The sequence below is a fragment of the Cyprinus carpio genome, chromosome A18, assembly GCF_018340385.1.
Source record: "Cyprinus carpio isolate SPL01 chromosome A18, ASM1834038v1, whole genome shotgun sequence".
Classification (NCBI taxonomy): Eukaryota; Metazoa; Chordata; class Actinopteri; order Cypriniformes; family Cyprinidae; genus Cyprinus; species Cyprinus carpio.
Genome location: NC_056589.1, coordinates 29,679,959 through 29,700,134, shown reverse-complemented (window position 1 = coordinate 29,700,134; position 20,176 = coordinate 29,679,959). Strand labels below are relative to the sequence as shown.

Below are 20,176 nucleotides of genomic sequence, written 5' to 3'. Positions count from 1 at the left end.
TAACGGGAAACACGCAGATTCATTCAGCAGCAGCCACACATACATCGGTCTTAAACAGCTCTGGATACTTGCACTCACCGTCTGTCCCTGCGCCCGCGCGCCGCTCTCCAGTCCTCGAGCACGGGCGGTGGGTCTAGCGCGCGCTGCCGGTACCGCTGGAACTCCGCGTCCTCCGCGGAGAAACGCGACGCGAACTGCACGTCATAGTCAGTGGCGCAAGACATGGCGCTCGTAACGGAAACAGGCGCCTAGAGATTTTAGCAGACCGTTTCATTATTACTGACAAATAATATAATTTAAACTGATTACGGTAAAATCTCACCTGCACAAAAGCCGAATACCAATACGACAAGTGTCGTGCAACTCTTATTTCATTCCCTAACGTCTTTACCGAAGGTTCCGGCAGATTGAGTTCCCCTTCCGTTCACACGCTTCACAATCCACGCATATTTTCACTGATACACGTTGCATCACTGTGTGAGTGTCTTATTGCGAATATTTTTATTTCATTTATTTATTTTGTCCACTAATGTTAATACCAAAAGTATTTTGCATGTCAAGCGTGTGTGTGTTTTTTTTACTGATCATCGGCTTTTGTTTTAAGCTGGTTGCTGGTTTAATTAATAATGTAGTTGGATCAGTTGCAGTCCTGGAGCCGCGGAACATTTTGGGATCTGACATTGTAGAGATGTGAGTACGGGAAAGTAAACTATAGTGATAAAGAAACAAAACTTAACCCAGTTCATGTTATCTAAGAGTGAATGTAGAGATCAACCTGAATCAAAGCGAAGACGCGTTGGTTTTGTGTGTGTGTGTGTGCGTGCGTGCGCGCGTGGGGGGGGGTGAGAGAAAGAGAGATAATGTTATATTTCTTATACTGTACTGTTCTGCAGTTTTTTTTAATTTATTTAATATTTTCTAGTTTATTGTTTGTGAAAAAAGAAAGTATGCATATACTTATTTACTTAATTATTTTACAAATCTGTTTTTATTTTATGTACTATTTAATCATTTGTTCCTTATTCATGTACTAGACAATGCTTTGGCAATACTGTGTGTGAGAGAGAGAGAGAGAGCGAGTGTGTGTGTGTGTGTGTGTGTGTGTGTGCGCGCGCGCGCGTGTGTGTGGGCTGTTCCGCGGCGCGTCGCTGCTGAAGCGATTGACTGTCGCTCAGTTTGTATTCATATTCATCCGCAGCGGACTGAACTCAACACTCCCACATTTATTGACGCGTCTCAGCATTACAGCCTTTAAATATTAATACAGATCAACCAGCACGAGCTGAAAGTTAGTTTCTCGGCGGCGGAACCCGGAGCTGGAGCTCGGGAATATCACATTTCAGCTCGAGCAAAATATTCGGGGCTGGAACTGATGCGGGAGATTTTTGACTCTTACTGTAACTAAAGACGCTTCATAAACGCCACAGATCCAACAGAAGACAGCGAAATGGGGTAAGTGGCCTCAACCGAGTCACTTCTTCTCGCCTGGTCACCTGCTGTCATTTCGTCGACAAAACTCTTGCAGATTTATTTCTGGATGAGAAATGACAGATCAAAGGTTGAAGGTTGGTTACATTTGTTGCGCGAGTGGCAGAATCGAATCAGATCAAGATGACAGAAAACGCGTGTGAATTCGGCGCACGTCAATCGTTCGAATTCTGTTTGAAAAGTGAATTAATTCTCCTGATTGTCGCCTTAATTCACGCGCTTCTCATACAGAATCTGCGCTCGGTGCCTTTACTTCATTTGCGGAATTGCGCGACGTCCTTCAGGCGTAAGAAGTCGGATTGTGTGTGGATTGTGGGTTTTGTGTTTGAACAGCAGGTGTTTTTTGGCTTGTATTTGAGAAACCTTCCCATGATCTGAGCGAAACCTGTCACGATAAGAGAGTTTGAAGCTTTAGCAACCGCGCATCGAGACAAATATAATGAAAAGAGAGAAGTGGGCTGTTAATGCGAGTGTGGGCTGATGACAGCTGAGACAGCGCCGTGAGAGAGAGTGTGTGTGTGTGTGTGTGTGTGTGAGAGAGAGAGAGATACATGGCAGCAGTGTGAAACCAGCCTGGAAGTGCTGCTGGTTTCTTAAGAAGCTGTAGGACCAGTTTGTGTGGTCAGCTGAGTTTCTCCCACACATGATCAAAACTGCAGTCTAATTATTATATCATGAAGTTTGTGGCACTACAGTCTGTTCTTGTCAGACTCTCAGTATTTCTCTCAGTGTTTTCAACCACAATATCACAGTGTAAATATATATAATGCCAAGTATTCGCCCAGATCACATCATTAAATCTGGATTAAATCTTTCCTTATTGTTCTAGGTTTTCCACACTGTGGGTGTTTTTAACAATGTCATGTTGATCGATTACGGCTCAGTTTTCTGCTGGAGGTTCTTTCAGTGACGAGAGGGTTATAGATTAACCTCGCTCTCCTCATGGAACGCTCTCTCTCACTGCTGTTTGGAGAGGTAGATGGTGATAAAGTGTTAGGATTAAACCCTAAACCGTTGTAGATGAGGAGTAGCTGGACGTCACTGGCGTTCAGGTTGAATGAGGTGTTGGACTGGAGAGTCTATTTAAACCCGTGTCAGAGAGGCCTGTCAACCGCCGCTCAGCTCCAGTTACATGAATGGAACAAGTTTATTGATGCTGATCTGACACAATGTCAAGCTGCTGACTGCAGGTCGGGCCCCGACGGTGTATGTGTGTGTGTGTGTGCGTGTGTTCAGGACACTGTAGACCCCACATACTACTTAACGGCTGGTAAATGACGCCGGCTCTCCGGTGGGGATTGAAGCCTCATCACCAGATGGTGTAGGTCTCAACCATCTGCTGCTGCCCTGGGAGCCAAAGCCAATGACTTACAGCAGCAGAGCGTATCATGAACTCACAGTAGTTCTGATCATCCTGCCATTGTGGCCTTAAAGACAGTGAAAGTTATTGCTGAGAGGCTAACACTCTGAGTTAGCTATCCAAAAATGTGGTCAGACGGGTCGTCTTACACCACAAATGCTCTGAATGCTTGTTAAAAGAGGGAATATTGGTGGAATAAACCACAGCTGTGATTGGGAGAAGCAAATGACACAAATTATATTTAGTTTTTAAAGGAATTAACCATTGATAAAAATGACCATTCTGTCATCAGTGGGCTGCAGTGTTGTTTGAGTAAATGACAGAACAATCGTGTTAACCGTCATCATACTGATTGACTTTGTCCAGTCTGATTGTTCTGGGAAAATAACAGACAGCTATTGATCAGTCCTGTGTTTGTAAGGCCACTGTTGCAGTGACAGCAGAAGTGAATTATATTTGCACCATTGAATCATTATTTTCCTGTTCATCACTGTGAAGAATCTGTATTCCATAAAGAGCTGACGAAATAAATGTGACTTGATTGAGATGGACCTCCTGACCGCCATATAAAGTCTGGTCATTTTTAACAGTTTAAAGCCTGATGGATTCTGTATACAACTAATTCATCCTCAAAATACCCGTTACACAGGTGATACACAAGTTAGCTGTTTTGAGCATTAAAATGTTCGTTGATTAGCAGCTGGAGCTGATAGAGCACATGTTCTGAGAGTTCAGTCCGCCGCTCTGTGGATTTGACTAACGGTGTGTGATTGTGTGAGTTCATGGATCCAGATGCTCAAAATAAAGCAAACCGGTGTTGAGCAGCTAGTTTATGATGTCACAGCGAGTATCGTTACCTGTGATTCTGTGTGAATGTGGTTCTAGTCGTTTGGTGAGTTCGTGTTGGAGCAGTTTGACCTGCTGATGGCACTGCTGGAATGTGTGTCCGGTCACAGCCCCGCCCACTCCATGGTCTGCTCCAATCAGAGCGCGCTGAGGTCAGAGTTCAGGTGCGGCACTGTGGGTGTGTGCAGGTAGAGCCGCATTCCTGCTGTGGCTCAGCTGAGACTCAGGGAATGTTCTGAATGCTTTGTTGTGAATCTCACGCGCATCTCATCATTGTGGTTTTTACAACCCTAACCCTAACCCTAACCCACAACCTTTTGCACTGCTAATGCAATGCTCTACCACTGAGCCACAGGAACAATAGGATGCTTAAAGGGTTAGCTCACCCAAAAATGAAAATTAGCCCATAAATGACTCACCCTCAAGTCATCCTAGGTGTATATGACTTTCTTCTTTCAGCAGATCCAGTCGGAGTTATAATAAAAATTGTCTTTGATCTTTCAAGCTGTTTATTGGCACTCAGTGGGTGTTGCATGCATCAGTCCAAAAGAAGTTAAATAAAAAGCACCCATCCATTAAGAAAAAGTGTCTCACACGGCTCCGGGGGGTGAACAAAGTCCTCCTGTATAGAGAATTGCTGCGTTTTTGTAAGAAAAATATCCATAGTCAAAACGTAATAATCACTTGAATCTAGCTTACGCTCACTGTTGTAAATGGAAGCCGTTCCGGGAGCATGACGTATGAGGTCAGCTTTATGCACACGCCGCTCAGAAGTGACACACGCGGAAACGCGGGGAGAGATCAAAATAAAACAACGGTTGCTAATTAGACGTACAAAATTAGGATTTGTAAAGATGAATGTCGGAGGATTTCGATATAAGCCAAGAGGAGACTGGTTTTCCTTTGCTAAAGTAAGGAAACTATGCCTCTTTTGCTTCTGTAAACAAACGCTGGTTTTCACGAGAATCACCGGCGCATGCGCAGCGCTGACCTCCATACGTCATGTTCCCGGAGCTGCTTCTGTGTACAACTGTTGGCTAGATTAAAGTGATTATTATGTTTTGAATATGAATATTTTTCTTACAAAATTTCATCGATTCTCTACAGGAGGCCTTTGAGGAGACACTTTTTTTAATGGATGGGAGCTTTTTCACATTTTTTGGACTGATGCATGCAACACCCGCTGAGTGCCATGAAACAGCTTGAAAGATCAAAGACAATTTTTAATATAACTCCGCCTGGATTCGTCTGAAAGAAAAAAGTCATATACACCTAGGATGACTTGAGGGTGAGTAATTTATGGGCTAATTTTCATTTTTGGGTGAACTAACCCTTTAAGGTCAGGAAGCGTCTAGTTGTTATGACTCCTTTATCAATTCCTTTCTGTGCATTTTAATATGACTTTAAACCATTCTTTTCCGTTTTCTGTACTACAAACATAGGGGCATAGCCATCTTTTTCAGAAATGAAGGGGATAGAAATGTAAAAAAAAAAAATAATAATGATAATAATAATAATAATAAAAACAACTTTTGACGTTTGTCTAGTTGACAGGCTTTATTTTTTCTTATTTTATTTGGATAAGAAATCAAATACGCTGTTGGATGATAACTAGTAATTTGTATTCTATAATATTTTTTCTGTTTTTTCATAATGACAATTTTAGAATTGGTTTATACAAACACATAAGGCAGAATAATTTCTATACTGTATTAAATGTTTCAGTTAGCACTGGATTATTCACAGTGTTGGGAAGGTTACTTTGGAAATGTAACAGGTGACAGATTACAAGTTACCCTATTTAAAATGTAATAGTAGTGTAATTTTTCAATTACTTTATTAAAGTAATGTAACTGATTACTTTTAATTACTTTTTGATTACTTTTCTAAATTTCTAATGAATGTTTATTTTCAACTGTTAATCATTTTCAACCATTAACACCATGCAGGGTTAACCTTACAGTAGTGTTCAACACTGTCAGATTTTCAAAATCCTTCATTACTTGAATTAAGATGATCAAATTTGAATACATCCACCACAAAATCAGACTTTAGTTCTGCCTTTTACTTTAATGAGATTGATCTGAAGTTCAATGCAGATTTAAAATCATAAGAAATTGTTTACTGATACTGTTTTTGAAACTAAGTCTTTACATAACTACAGGAAACACTGCATCTAACAATGGTTTGGAAAAAATTGTTAATTAAAAATAAATAAATAAAAGCATATACATCAACTCAAATACGCTTATCTAATAAGCATACATTCTATTCTGTGTACTAAACTCCCGAAACATTGGTGTCTTTTTGAGACATTTGTGTCTCTTTGTATATTATATGACGATAGTTTTTTCAAAACAAGTAAAATGCTCATGAAGTGACTCAGAGCAGTTCTAGAGATTATGTTTATGTGTTCATGTACTCATATATTGAGGTGGCAGGTGTCCTGACATTTTATCCTTCCCATTAGATTTTCCTACCAGGGTTTACTACGCATGCGCATATCAATATTGCGTCCTTTTTCTCATGCTGAACAACAATATTTAATGTATCTGCATTACTGTAAGGGTGGGTTTAGGGTTGGGGGTAGGTGTAGACTTTCATAAAACACAATCTTGTAGGTAGAAAAAAATTATTTATTGCTGGTTTCCTGTAGCTTTAGGCTTATCCCTTCTAGCTACAACCACGAATATAACACACTGCATTACTGTAAGGATAGGTTTAGAGTTGTGGTAGGTGTAGACGTTAATAAACCATAACTTTACAGGTAGCATTTTTCGCTGTCAAATTGTACTACACTGTAAAAAATGACTGTGATTTTAACGGTAAAAAACTGTGAAAATGTTACAGTACAAACCTGTTAAATGGTTAAAATTTACAGGGAAAAACGTAAACTGACGTTCCCAGAATTTTCTGCATTGCATTTCAAATTTAGTTTGATTTTGATGTTTTTACTTTGAAATAATTGTTTCTTCTTAGTTTTTTCTTATCTGTTATGTTTATTAGGGTTGTATGTTACATATAATGTTGTTAAATTAATGTTTATTGCATATTTCAGTTTAATGTGTCTCACCACAATGGTGTTTAGTGCTTGTGTGAATGACTCTGTGCACCTTCTCTATATGTTATTATTTAAAAGCTGCTTGTGATGGGCTTTTGTTCCTCACGTGACTTTCTCATCACCACCTGATTTGGTGGTTATCAGTGTATTTCAAAGGTACAAAACAGATTTCAGTACTTCAATAGGTTGGTATATTAACATTATATATTTAATCGTAAATTTAAGTTAAAATCGTAAAACCTAAAATGTTGTTAACCATATTTTTTACAGTAGAATTCCGGTAACCGCAGCTGCCGTTTTTTTAACATAAATTTTATTTTTTTACCCACTGTTTTAATGTGAGGTAGCAAAATCTGACGGTAGCAAAACACTGCTAGCTTCAGTAGGCCTATGAAACCGCGCGTCTGCACCATTAATTTCCACGAGGGGCGGACTGGGGAAAAAAATTCAGATCAGGAAATCTCAAACTCACACAAACAAATTCTGAAACATGGACAACCCATTTTTTTGTATGTACCTGACATAAAGGTTTAAATCTTTAGGTTGAGGATATGCAAAATAATTAAAAGTTCTCTCCTGAACTGCACTTTTCTTTTCAGTCTCTTTATTTTGCCCTGATATCTATCTCTCTCATGACTTTAATACTCAGTATTTAACTATACTTTCTAAATTGCCTACTTGTCAAAATTAGTACATCACTACAATATCTTTAAAGAAAAATCCTAATACTGAACATGAGTCATGTTATTCCCCTACAAAAATGAACCGTGCTTTTATTATAGTAAAAGTACAGTAACCATGTTTTTTTTTTTTTTTTTTTTTTTTTTTTTGTTTGTTTGTTTGTTTTTGGCAAATGGATTACCATTTGTATTTATTTTTAAATAAATAAATTTGTAAATTAATTTTTAATTTGTGGTTACCATGGTTTAACAATAGTAACCATTGTCTTTGGATTTATAGTAAAATCATCGAGATTGTGTTGTTGTCTGCCCTAGCTCCCCTTAAACCTATTATAAAATATGATTATTTTTTCTACTAAATTACTACTGTAACATTACAATAGATAATAATGATGTCCTATAAACAGTATTTTGAGTGATGGTGAGCAATGGGCTGCTGCTGTTTAGCTAAGTAAAGAAAGACAAAACTACAATAGCATATTTACAGATGAAACTGACCTGCACTTGAAACCCTGAACAGTAGTTTTGCTTCTCTGCTCCACCTGTGCACTTCCACAGTCCACTCTTTCTCTACTCTGAGTCTGATCCAAACCGATTGGCGGAGGTGTGGCGAGCGTGCGAGCAGAAGCATTGACAGTCACGACTAACCGATTCATCATTATTAGAGATTTAATTATCAAATGGCGAATTCCGAAATAATCGCTTTAGTACATTCGGCAGGCAATTATACAATAATAATATTAAAATAGCAAAGAATTGTCCCGGTTCTCCCGATGGCCAGTCTGCACCTGATTTCCACAGACGTGCATGATTCATATATTGTCTTTTTGCGGCTTAATATTCACAGACAGTCGTCCATATTGCGTTTTGATTCAAGTGTACTGACCTACTTTTGATTTATTCGTCCAAAATGTGGCATATTCCATCCGCGTTAGGCTACAGGAAGTCCGTCTGTGTTTTTATGACTGGATTCTACGAAACAATCTGTGTTTTCCGCATCGTGGAAATGATGGGGCCGTACATCTCAGAATAGTCAGTGCAATTTGGGAAAGAAATCAATTAAATCTGTATGTGGATGTGTGTAAATATTCAAATGTAATCCCCTTTGTAATCGTTAACATTTTCATAAGTAACTTAAACTTAAAAACTCAAACTATCTAACCAACAACAACTGAAAGCAGTTACATTTATTTTGTAATTACATTACGTAACGCCGTTACATGTAACTAGTTACTCCCCAACACTGATTATTCATATACTACATTCATTACCTTGAAATGACCTGAAATTAAGCTACATTTTTAGCTACAGCAATAGTGGGATGCTTTTGTCCATATTAGGGATTTCCTGCACGTCACAAGTTATTGCTTCTACTAGGCAGTTTTGGACTTTCTATGCAAGATTGCCCTCCAGCTTCGAGTATGAATGAAACATGCACTGCATGAGAGTGTTTAGCACTCCGTGATGTTCACATCATCTCGTTTTGGATATGAATATATAATCCAGTCATACATAGATCTTGTTTCTTCGCCCATGTGCTCACACATCCGAAGCATACACACAGAAAAAGGGATTTAAAATTCATCTGATTGACAGATATATTATGGTTGATGTATCATCCAGATGCATGTAAAATGCATACGCTCTTATTTCAATGTTGTTGTTAATGTTGAGGTTATTTTAGCTTCATACATTTAGTTTAACTGCACTGTTAAAGAGGGCGATTTTTATCCTTCAACTGAACTGTGTCCATGTATTTTAGACACTTACATTGTTCTTGCTCCATCCATGCAATAACTGCATCCTTCTATCGACCAAGTTTCTATTTACTTATACTGCTTAACGGTGTGACCCATTTCAGGAGCTGACAAAATTACGATTTAAAATCAGAGCATAGCTCACATTCACTAAAATACTGAAATGCTAATGATGCTGATTCAAAACGACGGTGCCAGTGATTGACAGTCAAAGCATAGCGCGGTTTAAACGGCCCGCCCCTGCAGCTGAACTGGAAGTTTTGAAGTATGGTTTTGGACCCGAGTCAGAACTGTCTGTTATTGGCTGAAGCGATAAGTTTGCAAAAAGCCCATCAAACGCCGGCTCGCACTTCTCCATCTGCGCCTTCTCTAGCCATTTTAGTTTTTTTTTTTTTTGTACTTTGTATTTCTGTTTTGAAAAATAAATGTAGCGAAGTTGAATACTTTAGTTTTATTCTACTCAAGTAAAAGTACCACAATTTAATTATACTCAAGTAAGTAGAATTTTTTTTAAAATGTACTCAAGTACTGTAACGAAAGTATTTGTAATTAGTTACTTTCCACCTCTACCTCTGAGTAAGAACAGCGATCGTGGAAGAGAAAACACAGGCAGATCACGTAAATCAGTGGAAAGTGAATAGAAATGATTCAGTCTAAGCTATGCTTTTTAAAACAAAAACACACTAGTGTAAACGTAGCCTCGGGACATTAGTCCTGAGGACATCATCAGTGAAGAAAGGGCTCGGCTGTCTCCTGAAAAAGAGGACAGGCTAATTTTTTTTTTTTTTTGAAGAACTGCTTAGTAATTTAAAGGGGTCATATGATGCGATTAAAATTTTTCCTTTCTCTTTGGAGTGTTACAAGCTCTTGGTGCATAAATAAGATCTGTAAAGTTGCAAAGACTAAAGTCTCAAATACAGAGATATTCTTTATAAAAGTTAAGTCAACCACGCCCTCCTAAAACATCTCGTTCTAACACGCCCCCACATGTCTACGTCTCGATGTGGGAATATTTGCATAACGCCATCCAAATGTTCACACAAAGAAAGAAGGCGTAACTTTCATTCTCTCTGTTGCCACTGCTGTCATGTTGTGGAGATGCTGTGTGTTTTGTCGTGAAAGCGGAACTACTTTGTTTGGTCTTCAAAAAGAGGACACAACTAGAAATCAGTGGTTAAGTTGTATTTACACTTCCAGAACACTTCCAGAACAGTTCAACCTCAAATATTCAGATGTGTGCTGCACATTTTATGGAGGATGAGGACTGTTTCCAGAATCAGTAGCCTACAATGTGTCTGTGGCACAAAGGCTGTTTCTATAAAGTTGGGCAGTTCAAACTTTGCAAGGACAGTCTAGCGCTTCTGACTCACAGCCTGTAAGTATGTTTTTAATATTTAAATAATTTCACAATGATGATTCAAACGTGAGTTCTGAGCAGTAGAGTAGGCTTGTTGTTTGTTGTTTATAATCAGTAATTATGTCCCTATTGGATGCCTCGTTTGCCTCGTTTGTAATGGGTTTTATTGGTTTTGTCTCATCTAGTGATGTCCGGATCGCGAACAAAACGTTCTATTTAACCGGATCTTCTTGGTGAACTGCTCGAACCAGTTCACCAAATCTATCAACAGTTTGCATCTCCAAGTATGCACTAATCCACAAATTACTTAAGTTATTTGGTTTATAAATGTGCCTTACACTCCCTCTGATGCAAAATAAACCAATATCCCGAGTTATTCAGTGACTCCTAACAGTACACTGACTGAACTGCTGAAAGAGCAGCGATGATGGGATGTGCTCGAGCAGAGCAGCTGGACTGAGTCTCGTGCTGCTGGGACACAGAATCACAGTATAGTAAGGGGCGTAAAATTATGCACTGAATAACTGGCCAATCAGAGCAAACCTCGCTTTTTAGAACGATGAGCTTTGTAAAAATCGATGCGTTTCAGAAGGCGGGGCATAGAGGAGAAACAATAATGTACATTATATGGAAAATAATGTGTTTTTTTAACCTTAAAGCGCATAAACACATTGCATTACACCAAATCTACAATTAATGTTCTTTTTAGCAACATCATATGACCCTTTTAAAGATCTTAAGCCTGCAGCAGTGATCCTCATACTGACTTAAAACTGTTCATTTTGTACTGAAAACGATTTGAACTTTATTAAAACTATTTGCACTGATTTATTGTGCTGGTTACATTTTGTTCCTTTGTGCAGTGGCACAGGAGATGAGTCTTTGAATCTGTAAAAACCTCAACAAACTGAAAAAAAGAACAGTTTTATGAGGTAATGTGTAATGTACATTTTTTTTTTAAGTTATGTGATCTTGTTCAAATGGATTTCATAAAATTGGTATCGAAAAAAAGTATCGTTCAGGAACCGGTATCAAAGTCAAGGTATTGGTATTAATATCAATTTCTTTTTAACATTACCCAGCCCTAAAAGTGGTAGAATATTAGAAAGGAAATTTTTAGAGAGGAAAAAAAAAAGATTTAGGAAAAAAAAGATTATTATTATTTTAATGCCATTGTGTGAAAATGTAATCTTCATGAACTTCTGGAATCTGATAACGGAATCCAGATTACATGTAATCAGTTACTAGCCAGCGCTGATTATTTGCTGTATGTTTATATTACTTGTATTATCTGGCATTGTAAAGTACAGCTGGGATCTGTAATTCTGTAATTTGGACTTCATGGTAAATCAGGGTAAAATACAAATATATGAAGACATTGAGCAGAAGCAGCTTTATGAGTAGTATAGATTAGTTTACCTGAATGTGGGCTTCACTTCAGCTCAACTCACATTCGTATCAGTTTCGTTTTCTTTTTTGATGTGATTTTTTTGAGACCTGCATGTTTATGATCCGATGTTTAGAAACGTTAAAGTAAAGTCTGTATTTGTAGAGTGAACGGGCTTCTGCCGGATGAGTATCTGCCTTTTAGTTTGGCTTGTTTTCCCGTTATCACATGTTTCTCTGTAATGACTGATTGTGATTGGTCAGTGGTGTCATCCTGTCGTAGAATAATGACTGTTAACTGTATAATTGTCTCTGTCTCAGTCAGGCATCATTAGCATTAGAGGTGATGTTGGGGAAAACAACAGCTGTAGGTCATCACTGAAGCTCTGGCAGATGATGTGTGGTTTGTTCTCATATGAGAAATAAATGAACAAATATTGCTCATATTCTAAATATTAATATCAAGCTGTAGTTGTTGATGATTTCTCACACAGATGAGAGTGATTGCAGTGTGTGGTGACCTGAGCAGATCTTCATGTGATGTGCCTGTGTGTGTGTGTGTGTGTGTGTGTGTGTGTGTGTGTGTGTGTGTGTGTGTGTGTGTGTGTGTGTCGCAGGGAGCAGCCGATCTTCACCACCAGAGCTCATGTCTTCCAGATCGATCCCAGCACTAAGAAGAACTGGGTTCCCGCCAGTAAACAGGCCGTTACCGTCTCGTACTTCTATGACAGCACACGCAACAGCTACCGCATCATCAGCGTGGACGGGTCAAAGGTCAGACTTGTGTGTATGTGTGTGTGTATGTGTGTGATGGAGTCAGTGTAAGAGTGTCTGCTGATGCTGCGATCCACAGTCTGAGTGCTCTCTCACACACACACACACACACACACACACACACACACTGAGGGTCTTCCTCTGCAGAGCGTTTATGGTTCATGTTGCCATGGAAATTTGGATTAGTCCCTCAGAATGGAGGCAGCAGTGATGATGTCACAGTGCAGACCTGCTGAGTGTCTCTGTCTCACACACACACACACACACACACACCTGCTGCTGTCACTCTCTGAGAGCAGATAGATGAAGACTCACACTCACATTAGTGTGTTAGTAGCAGACAGACACACACACCTGCTGCTGTCACTCTGACAGCACACACACGTGTTGAGGTTAAATGGCTGGCTGAACACACACGTGTTACTCTGATCAGCTTCAAGAGTCACACAGAATCAGTGAGTGTGAATCACTGAAGAAATTAGGTCAAATCCACAGAAATACACAGCTACATTTTGGAGAATTATTACAGAATGCAGAAGTATTTGGAGAAGCAACATGTGAAAGATTAATGACTGATACCAGATCAGCACTCTGTTATTTATTAACACACATGAATGGTGTGTGTGTGTGTGTGTGTGTGTGTGTGTGTGTGTGTGTGTGTGTGTTCACGTGTGTGTGTGTGTGTGTGTGTGTGTGTCTTTGTGACCGTTGTAACGTTGTGATGTGTTTGTTTTTCAGGTGATCATCAACAGCACAATCACCCCCAATATGAACTTCACTAAAACATCGCAGAAGTTTGGCCAGTGGGCCGACAGTCGCGCAAACACAGTGTTTGGACTCGGCTTCGCCTCAGAACAACAGCTGTCAAAGGTCTGACAATACGTCACACATGCATGCACACACACACAGACCGTCACACATGCATGCACACACACACAGACCGTCACGCATGCATGCACACATGAGCGCATGAGATGCGACTGTTCTTGATGTTGATGTATTATAAGGATCTGAAACAGTCACACCATGTGTTTCTGCAGTAACTGTAGAAGCAAAACACTGTTATGAAGGTTCATATGTTCATTTTATAAGCCTTTGACTGACCCTGACAGTCAGAGGTGTAACAGTCCCAATCCATGTTTTCTTCCTGTCCTGATCCGTGTTTTTTCCTGTATTTTACCTCAGTTCGCTGAGAAGTTCCAGGAAGTCAAAGAAGCTGCTAAACTGGCCAGAGAAAAATCTCAGGAGAAGATGGAGACATCCAGTGATCAGTCGCAGGTACTTATGACGTCATGATCGTCATCCATGAAAAACAAACAAGCAATCCTGCAGGTTCCTCTGACCCTAGATAAAGTCATCCTCATAATCTAAAGCTTGTTAGCCACAGTTAATGATGTGCATCAGACATCAGTGTCTGTGAGTGATGTCTGTTAAAATGTGAAATTGTGTCATTGTGTCAGGAATCTGGCCGTGAAACTCCATCAGGCAATCAAGCGTCCAGCCTCAATGGAACAGATGATGAGAAGATCTCACACGTGCCGGACGACACAGCGCTGAAGAGTGAGAACGACCGGCTGAAGTCTGTGGTGGAGCAGAGGTGAGAATCATTCATTCAACTGATTCAGGAATGACTCATGTGATATTCCTTTATTCATATTTCTGATATTAACTAAACAGCCCTAAACTGACGTGATCAGATCTGAATCAGAACAGCATCTGACTGACTGATGAGATGTTCAGATGTCATGAACCTTCAGTTACTTCAGTGCGTTTCACTCTAGTAGTAGAGACGGTTAGCTCTTTGTCCTTCACGAGTTCAGACGTGAAGCTGAACGCCGTGTGTGTCTGACAGTAAGAAGCTGGAGACGGAGCTGCAGGCGCTGAAGGACAGCAACGCTCGGCTGACGGACACGCTGCAGGAGGCCAACAGCAATGCCGAGGGCTGGAAGAGTAAAGTGATGCAGAGCCAGGGCGAGAACAACCAGCTGAGGAACAAGGTGAAGAAGCAGCACCCCGCTCCAGAGTCATTTATCAGCGGAGGCGCTTTAATCTCAGTTTAGTTGAGTTTATCCACAGGGTTAGAGAATCAGAATCTGTAGGCTAGAAGAGACGTTTGCATGTGCTGTCATATTGAGCTCAGGTGTGTGTGACTGAAGAGCTGTAGTGCTGATGGTGTGTCTGTGTGTGTGTAGATCTCAGAGCTAGAGGATCAGTGTAAGGAGGTGAATCTGGAGAGAGAGAGAAACGCTCAGCTGAGTCTCAGAATTCAAGAGCTGGAATCAGAGCTGCAGGAAAAAGAACAGGTGAGTCTCTCACTCACACACACACACACACACACACACACACACACACACACATTTGTTTTTGTGAAAAGTGGGGACATCCCATAGGCGTAGTGGTTTTTATTCTGTACAAACTGTATATTCTATCGCCCTACACCTAACCCTACCCCTTACAGGAAACTTTGTGCTATTTCAGATTTTCAGTACACATTCTGTGTGATTTCTATGCGTTTTGAAAAGTGGAGACATGGAGTAATGTCCTGAAAAGTCACCTTCTCCTTGATATACCTATGTTATACCCTTGTCATTATACAAATGTGTGTCCTGATATGTCACACACACACACACACACACACACACACACACACACACACACACACACACTTTCACTCACACAACCTCACTCACAAACAGTATGATGGTGTTTTTCAGGAGCTCGAGGACCTGCGCAAACAGGCAGAAACCATCCCGCAGCTCATATCCAAATGTGAAAGCATCGCAGGGAAACTACAGGTGAACAACAACAAACACAGATTATTCTAACGGACCTCAGTCGCAAATCGGTCTGAGCACACGGTTTATTCCTTCACTGAGAATCCTCACGTTTGCTTGTGAAGGTGTTTGGTGGATTACACTGATGGAGCAACAGCTACTCAATTGCGTTTGCCGAAGGACATTTTAAAAGTCCAGTTTCAGTCAGACTAAAGCAGAAAAATGACTTTTTCAAATGTCATGTAAATGTCCGTTTTTTTTGTTGGACTTACGGATCCAAGTGATGTGATTGTATTTTGGCGTCTGCATATGTTAATCATACTGCATTTAGCATCTGCGTTGCATGTTTGCTCTGAAAGACAGACATGACACAGGACATGTATGCAAATATTAGATTAGTCTTTATATTCATACACCGCTGTATCGGCTCATGAAAACCTAATGTTTGTAATCACTAATTCCCTATGCAAATATTACAGTGATCGTTCTGAATGCTGTCAGTATAAATCAATGGCAGGTTTTCTTTAAATACTTTTCAAATGAGTTCAGGACTAGAGTTTGTTACTCTATGTGCCTCAATCGCTGATGAGTTAAATCATCAGTTGATTCCTGAGCTGAGATGTCTGAAAACACGTGAGGAAGATGTTAAAGGGGTCATATGATGCGATTTCAATTTTTCCTTTCTCTTTGGAGTGTTACATGCTCTTGGTGCATAAAGAAGATCTGTAAAGTTGCAAAGACTAAAGTCTCAAATCCAAAGAGATATTCTTTATAAAAGTTAAGAGTCAACCACACCCCCCTAAAACACCTCGTTCTAACACGCCCCACATCTCTACGTCACTATGTGGGAAGATTTGCATAACGCTGCCTACATGTTCATGCAAAGAAAGAAGGCATAACTTTTATTCTCTCTGTTGCCGTCAGTGCCATGTTGTGGAGATGCTGTGTGTTTCGTTGTGAAAGCCTTCCAAAAGAGGACCCGACTAGAAATCAGTGGATGAGTTTATTTACAACAATTCCAGAACAGTTCAGCCCAAATATTCAGATGTGTGCTGTGCATTTTGTGGAGGACAAGGACTGTTTCCTGTGAGAGTAGCCTACAATACGGTGTCTGTTTCTATAAAGTGAGGCAGTTCCAACTTTGCAAGGATAGTCTGGCGCTTCTGACTCACAGCCTGTTAGTACATTTTCATATTTAAAGGATTTGCCACTGATGATTCAAACGTGAGTTTTGAGTAGTGCTTGTTGTTTGTTGTTTCTCAGATCACAAATGCAGACATGGTTTTATGTTTACGCAGTGCGATACGCAACACAACGCGTAAAAAGACAGTATAAGTCATTATAATCAGTAATTATGTCCCCACTGGATGCAACAAATGCCTCGTTTGTAATGGGTTTTATCAGAGCACACCTCGCTTTTCAGAACGATGAGCTTTGTAAAAATTTATATGTTTCAGAAGGCGGGGCATAGAGGAGCAACAATAATGTACAGTATCTGGAAAATAATGTGTTTTTTGAACCTGAAACACCATAAACACATTGCATTACACCAAATACACAAAATAATATTCTTGTCATATGACCCCTTTAAAGAATCGTTGGATCTGTTTTTTGGCGTTTATGAGGGAGAAATCGTAATTGTGTAAACGAGTCTGGCAGTGAACACGAACACTGAGCCGCTGTGTTGCTTTATTTAGAGATGTGTGTTATTTTCTTCAGTGTTTAAAACCGAAGCATTTGATTCAGTGCTGCTGCTGCTGTTTCTGCAGTTTTGCATTCCAGTCATACGCCGAACTTTAGATGACGGTCTCTGATTACCACACTGAACTTTAACCTCACGCACACCACTGCTACAGGAATACTCATGCTGTTAAAATATTGTTAATAAACATTCATCATACCAGTGTGAATCCACAGTTCTGCATGTTGACTCGTGTTGGAGAGGTTTACGTCTGCATGTGTTTACTAATTTTACAGGCTGCAGAAACGGCCAACAGAGACCTGAGTGAGAAGATGACGCTCCTGCAAAGCGATATCGATGACAGTCAGCAGAAACAGAAGAACATGAAGAGTGAACTCAAGAAGTTCATGGATGTTCTGGATGGGAAGATTGATGAGCTCCATGAAGTTCGTCAGGGAATTTCTAAACTGGGCGTCGATAATTGAACACACACACACACACACTTTCTCTCTCTCTCTGTTTGCTCACTCCTCCTGTCGCATGTGTGTTTGTGATCTTCTGACTGCTGGTTAAGGGCTACTGATGGTCAGTGAGGAGCCCCTCTCTCTCTCTTTCTCTCTGACACACACACACACACACACACATGGACTGAAGACTGAATTTAACCGCTGCAGATCTCAGGGCCCATTGGAATTGATGATATGCACAAACACACATGAACTGCAGAATCACTAAGTGCCTGAAGGTGGCGCGCTCTCTCTCCGCCTGCCCTCATAAACTCATCTGATGTTGGAATGAGAAATGTTCTGTTAGACGGAAGGCGTTGAGTGGCTCCTCATGCAATACCCGCCTCAGGCAGCAGGACACACTTCTCTTCTTCTGCTTCTGTTGATTTGTTTGTGTTTTTAAAAAGTTTTCGAGATGCAGTTACTTTCAGATTATTCTTATTCTGAGAATATAAATATGAGCCAAATATCTGCTGTGATGAAGGCAGTGTTCTTGTTCGGTGCAGATGTGTGTGTCGTGCTCAGCAGTGTTTGTGATGTGCTCTTCCACTCCGTGTGTGTGTGTGTGTGTGTGTGTGACATTCGGGTGATGTGATAATTTACACATGCTTTTTTTTGAATAATTTGCCTTTCCTGAGTCTGTGATCGGAGCGCTTGAGCTTCCAAACTCTCTCCTCAGTTCCTTTCAGTTGTTGTTTTTTTTCTTGACACTGTTTGAATGTCGTGGCTGGTGTATTATAGAGCGTTTAATGTGGGCGAGTGTCTTTAACACCCTCTAAAACACACACACCTTACTGGAAACTTGAGCCTTTTTCCCCTCATTCTGGAAAAAAAATACTTTTGTTGATAAAAATTGTAAAATAAATAATTGTGGAAATCTAGTTTATGAAGGAGATCTCTGTGTTTCTGTAGTTATTTGCGATGTTTGAGGCCCTTACAGGCGGTGGGCGTCTCTCTCGCCCTCTGATTGGTGAGAGGATGTGTTGCCTTGGCAACCTGCATCCCACACAAGGCTGCTATTGATTGTGTGAGTATACTGTGATCCAGATGTTAATACATTTGTTCATATAGTTGTTTTATCATTGTTAGTAGATTTCTGTGATGTCACCATAACAAAGCCTGTTTCCATAGAAACACTGGGTTTGGTGATGCTCAGGATCTGGGTGTCGCACCTTCATCTGGTCCACACACATTCTCACAAACACACACACACTCTCTCTCTCTCTCACACACACACACACACACAAACAGACTCTAAACACACACCCAGAACAGTTGGGGGTTCGGTTTTTATTTAAGGGTCTCACCTCAGTCGTGGTATTGAGGGTGGAAGAGAGCACTGCTCATTCACTCCCTCACCTATAATCCCTGCTGGACCTGAGACTCGAAGCTGGGACCTTTAAGTTACAAATCCGACTCTCTAACCATTAGGCCAAGCCTGCCCCTGTATGTCTTTATTATTGATAGGATTCTCAAAACTTTGTTTCTCAAACAAACCGCTCATACAACAGAACAACATTCTTTTGCATAGACTAGAAAACTTTGCTGGCATTAATGGAAGTGCATTACCATGGTTTAAATCATATTTATATGACCGCCATCAATTCGTAGCAGTGAATGAAGAGGTATCATATCGATCACAAGTGCAGTATGGAGCACCTCAAGGCTCAGTACTAGGGCCGTTACTCTTCACGCTTTACATGTTACCCTTGGGAGATATCATCAGAAAACACGGTGTTAGCTTTCACTGTTATGCTGATGATACTCAGCTCTATATTTCTTCACTTCCCAGCGAAACATACCAATTTGAAAAACTAACGAAAAAAAACTGGATGACGAGTAATTTCTTACTACTAAATTCTGAAAAAACAGAGGTGTTAATTATAGGACCTAAAAACTCTGCATGTAATAACCTAGAATGCTGCCTAAGACTTGATGGCTGCTCTGTCAATTCTTCGTCATCAGTTAGGAACCTAGGTGTGCTATTTGATAGCAATCTTTCCTTAGAAAGCCACGTTTCTAGCATTTTTTAAAACTGCATTTTTCCATCTCAAAAATATATCTAAATTACGGCCGATGCTCTCAATGTCAAATGCAGAAATGTTAATCCATGCGTTTATGACCTCAAGGTTAGATTATTGTAATGCTCTATTGGGTGGTTCTGCATGCTTAGTAAACAAACTCCAGTTAGTCCAAAATGCAGCAGCTAGGGAGGCAGACACACTCTTGCAGTTTAAATCTAGATTAAAGACCCATCTCTTTAACCTGGCTTACACATAACACACTAATATGCTTCTAATATCCAAATCCGTTAAAGGATTTATAGGCTGCATTAATTAGGTAAACCGGAACCGGGAACACTTCCCACACAACACCCGATGTACTTGCTACATTGTTAGAAGAATGGCATCTACGCTAATATTAGTCTGTTTCTCTCTTATTCCGAGATCACCGTAGCCACCAGATCCAGTCTGTATCCAGATCAGAGGGTCACTGCAGTCACCCG

At 40.2% G+C, this 20,176-nt stretch overlaps 1 protein-coding gene across 4 annotated transcripts; it reads left to right on the top strand.

Moving 5' to 3' along the window:
• The first annotated feature begins 292 nt into the window (after window positions 1-292).
• LOC109045226 (homer protein homolog 2-like) lies at window positions 293-18,561 on the top strand. Of its 4 annotated transcripts, XM_042775789.1 has the most exons (10): window positions 293-477; window positions 605-690; window positions 12,553-12,709; window positions 13,448-13,579; window positions 13,895-13,987; window positions 14,170-14,306; window positions 14,562-14,706; window positions 14,902-15,012; window positions 15,424-15,504; window positions 17,461-18,561. In XM_042775789.1, coding segments are annotated over exons 2-10 (1,047 nt in total). In that variant the 5' UTR covers window positions 293-477; window positions 605-688; the 3' UTR covers window positions 17,650-18,561. The 4 variants fall into 4 exon arrangements, with proteins under 4 accessions (XP_042631723.1, XP_042631721.1, XP_042631722.1 ...); XM_042775787.1 differs by lacking the exon at window positions 293-477 and having other exon boundaries at window positions 513-690; XM_042775788.1 differs by lacking the exons at window positions 293-477; window positions 605-690 and adding an exon at window positions 1,118-1,452.
• Window positions 18,562-20,176: the final 1,615 nt, after the last annotated feature.

What these genes read in the sequence shown, in the direction of transcription:
- LOC109045226 (XM_042775787.1), top strand. Translation starts at nt 530, where the DNA reads ATGTTAATACCAAAAGTATTTTGCATGTCAAGCGTGTGTGTGTTTTTT. An exon ending in CATCCAGTGATCAGTCGCAG is followed by an intron (nt 13,988 to 14,169) that starts GTACTTATGACG and finishes TCATTGTGTCAG; the next exon opens with GAATCTGGCCGTGAAACTCC. An exon ending in AAGTCTGTGGTGGAGCAGAG is followed by an intron (nt 14,307 to 14,561) that starts GTGAGAATCATT and finishes TGTGTCTGACAG; the next exon opens with TAAGAAGCTGGAGACGGAGC.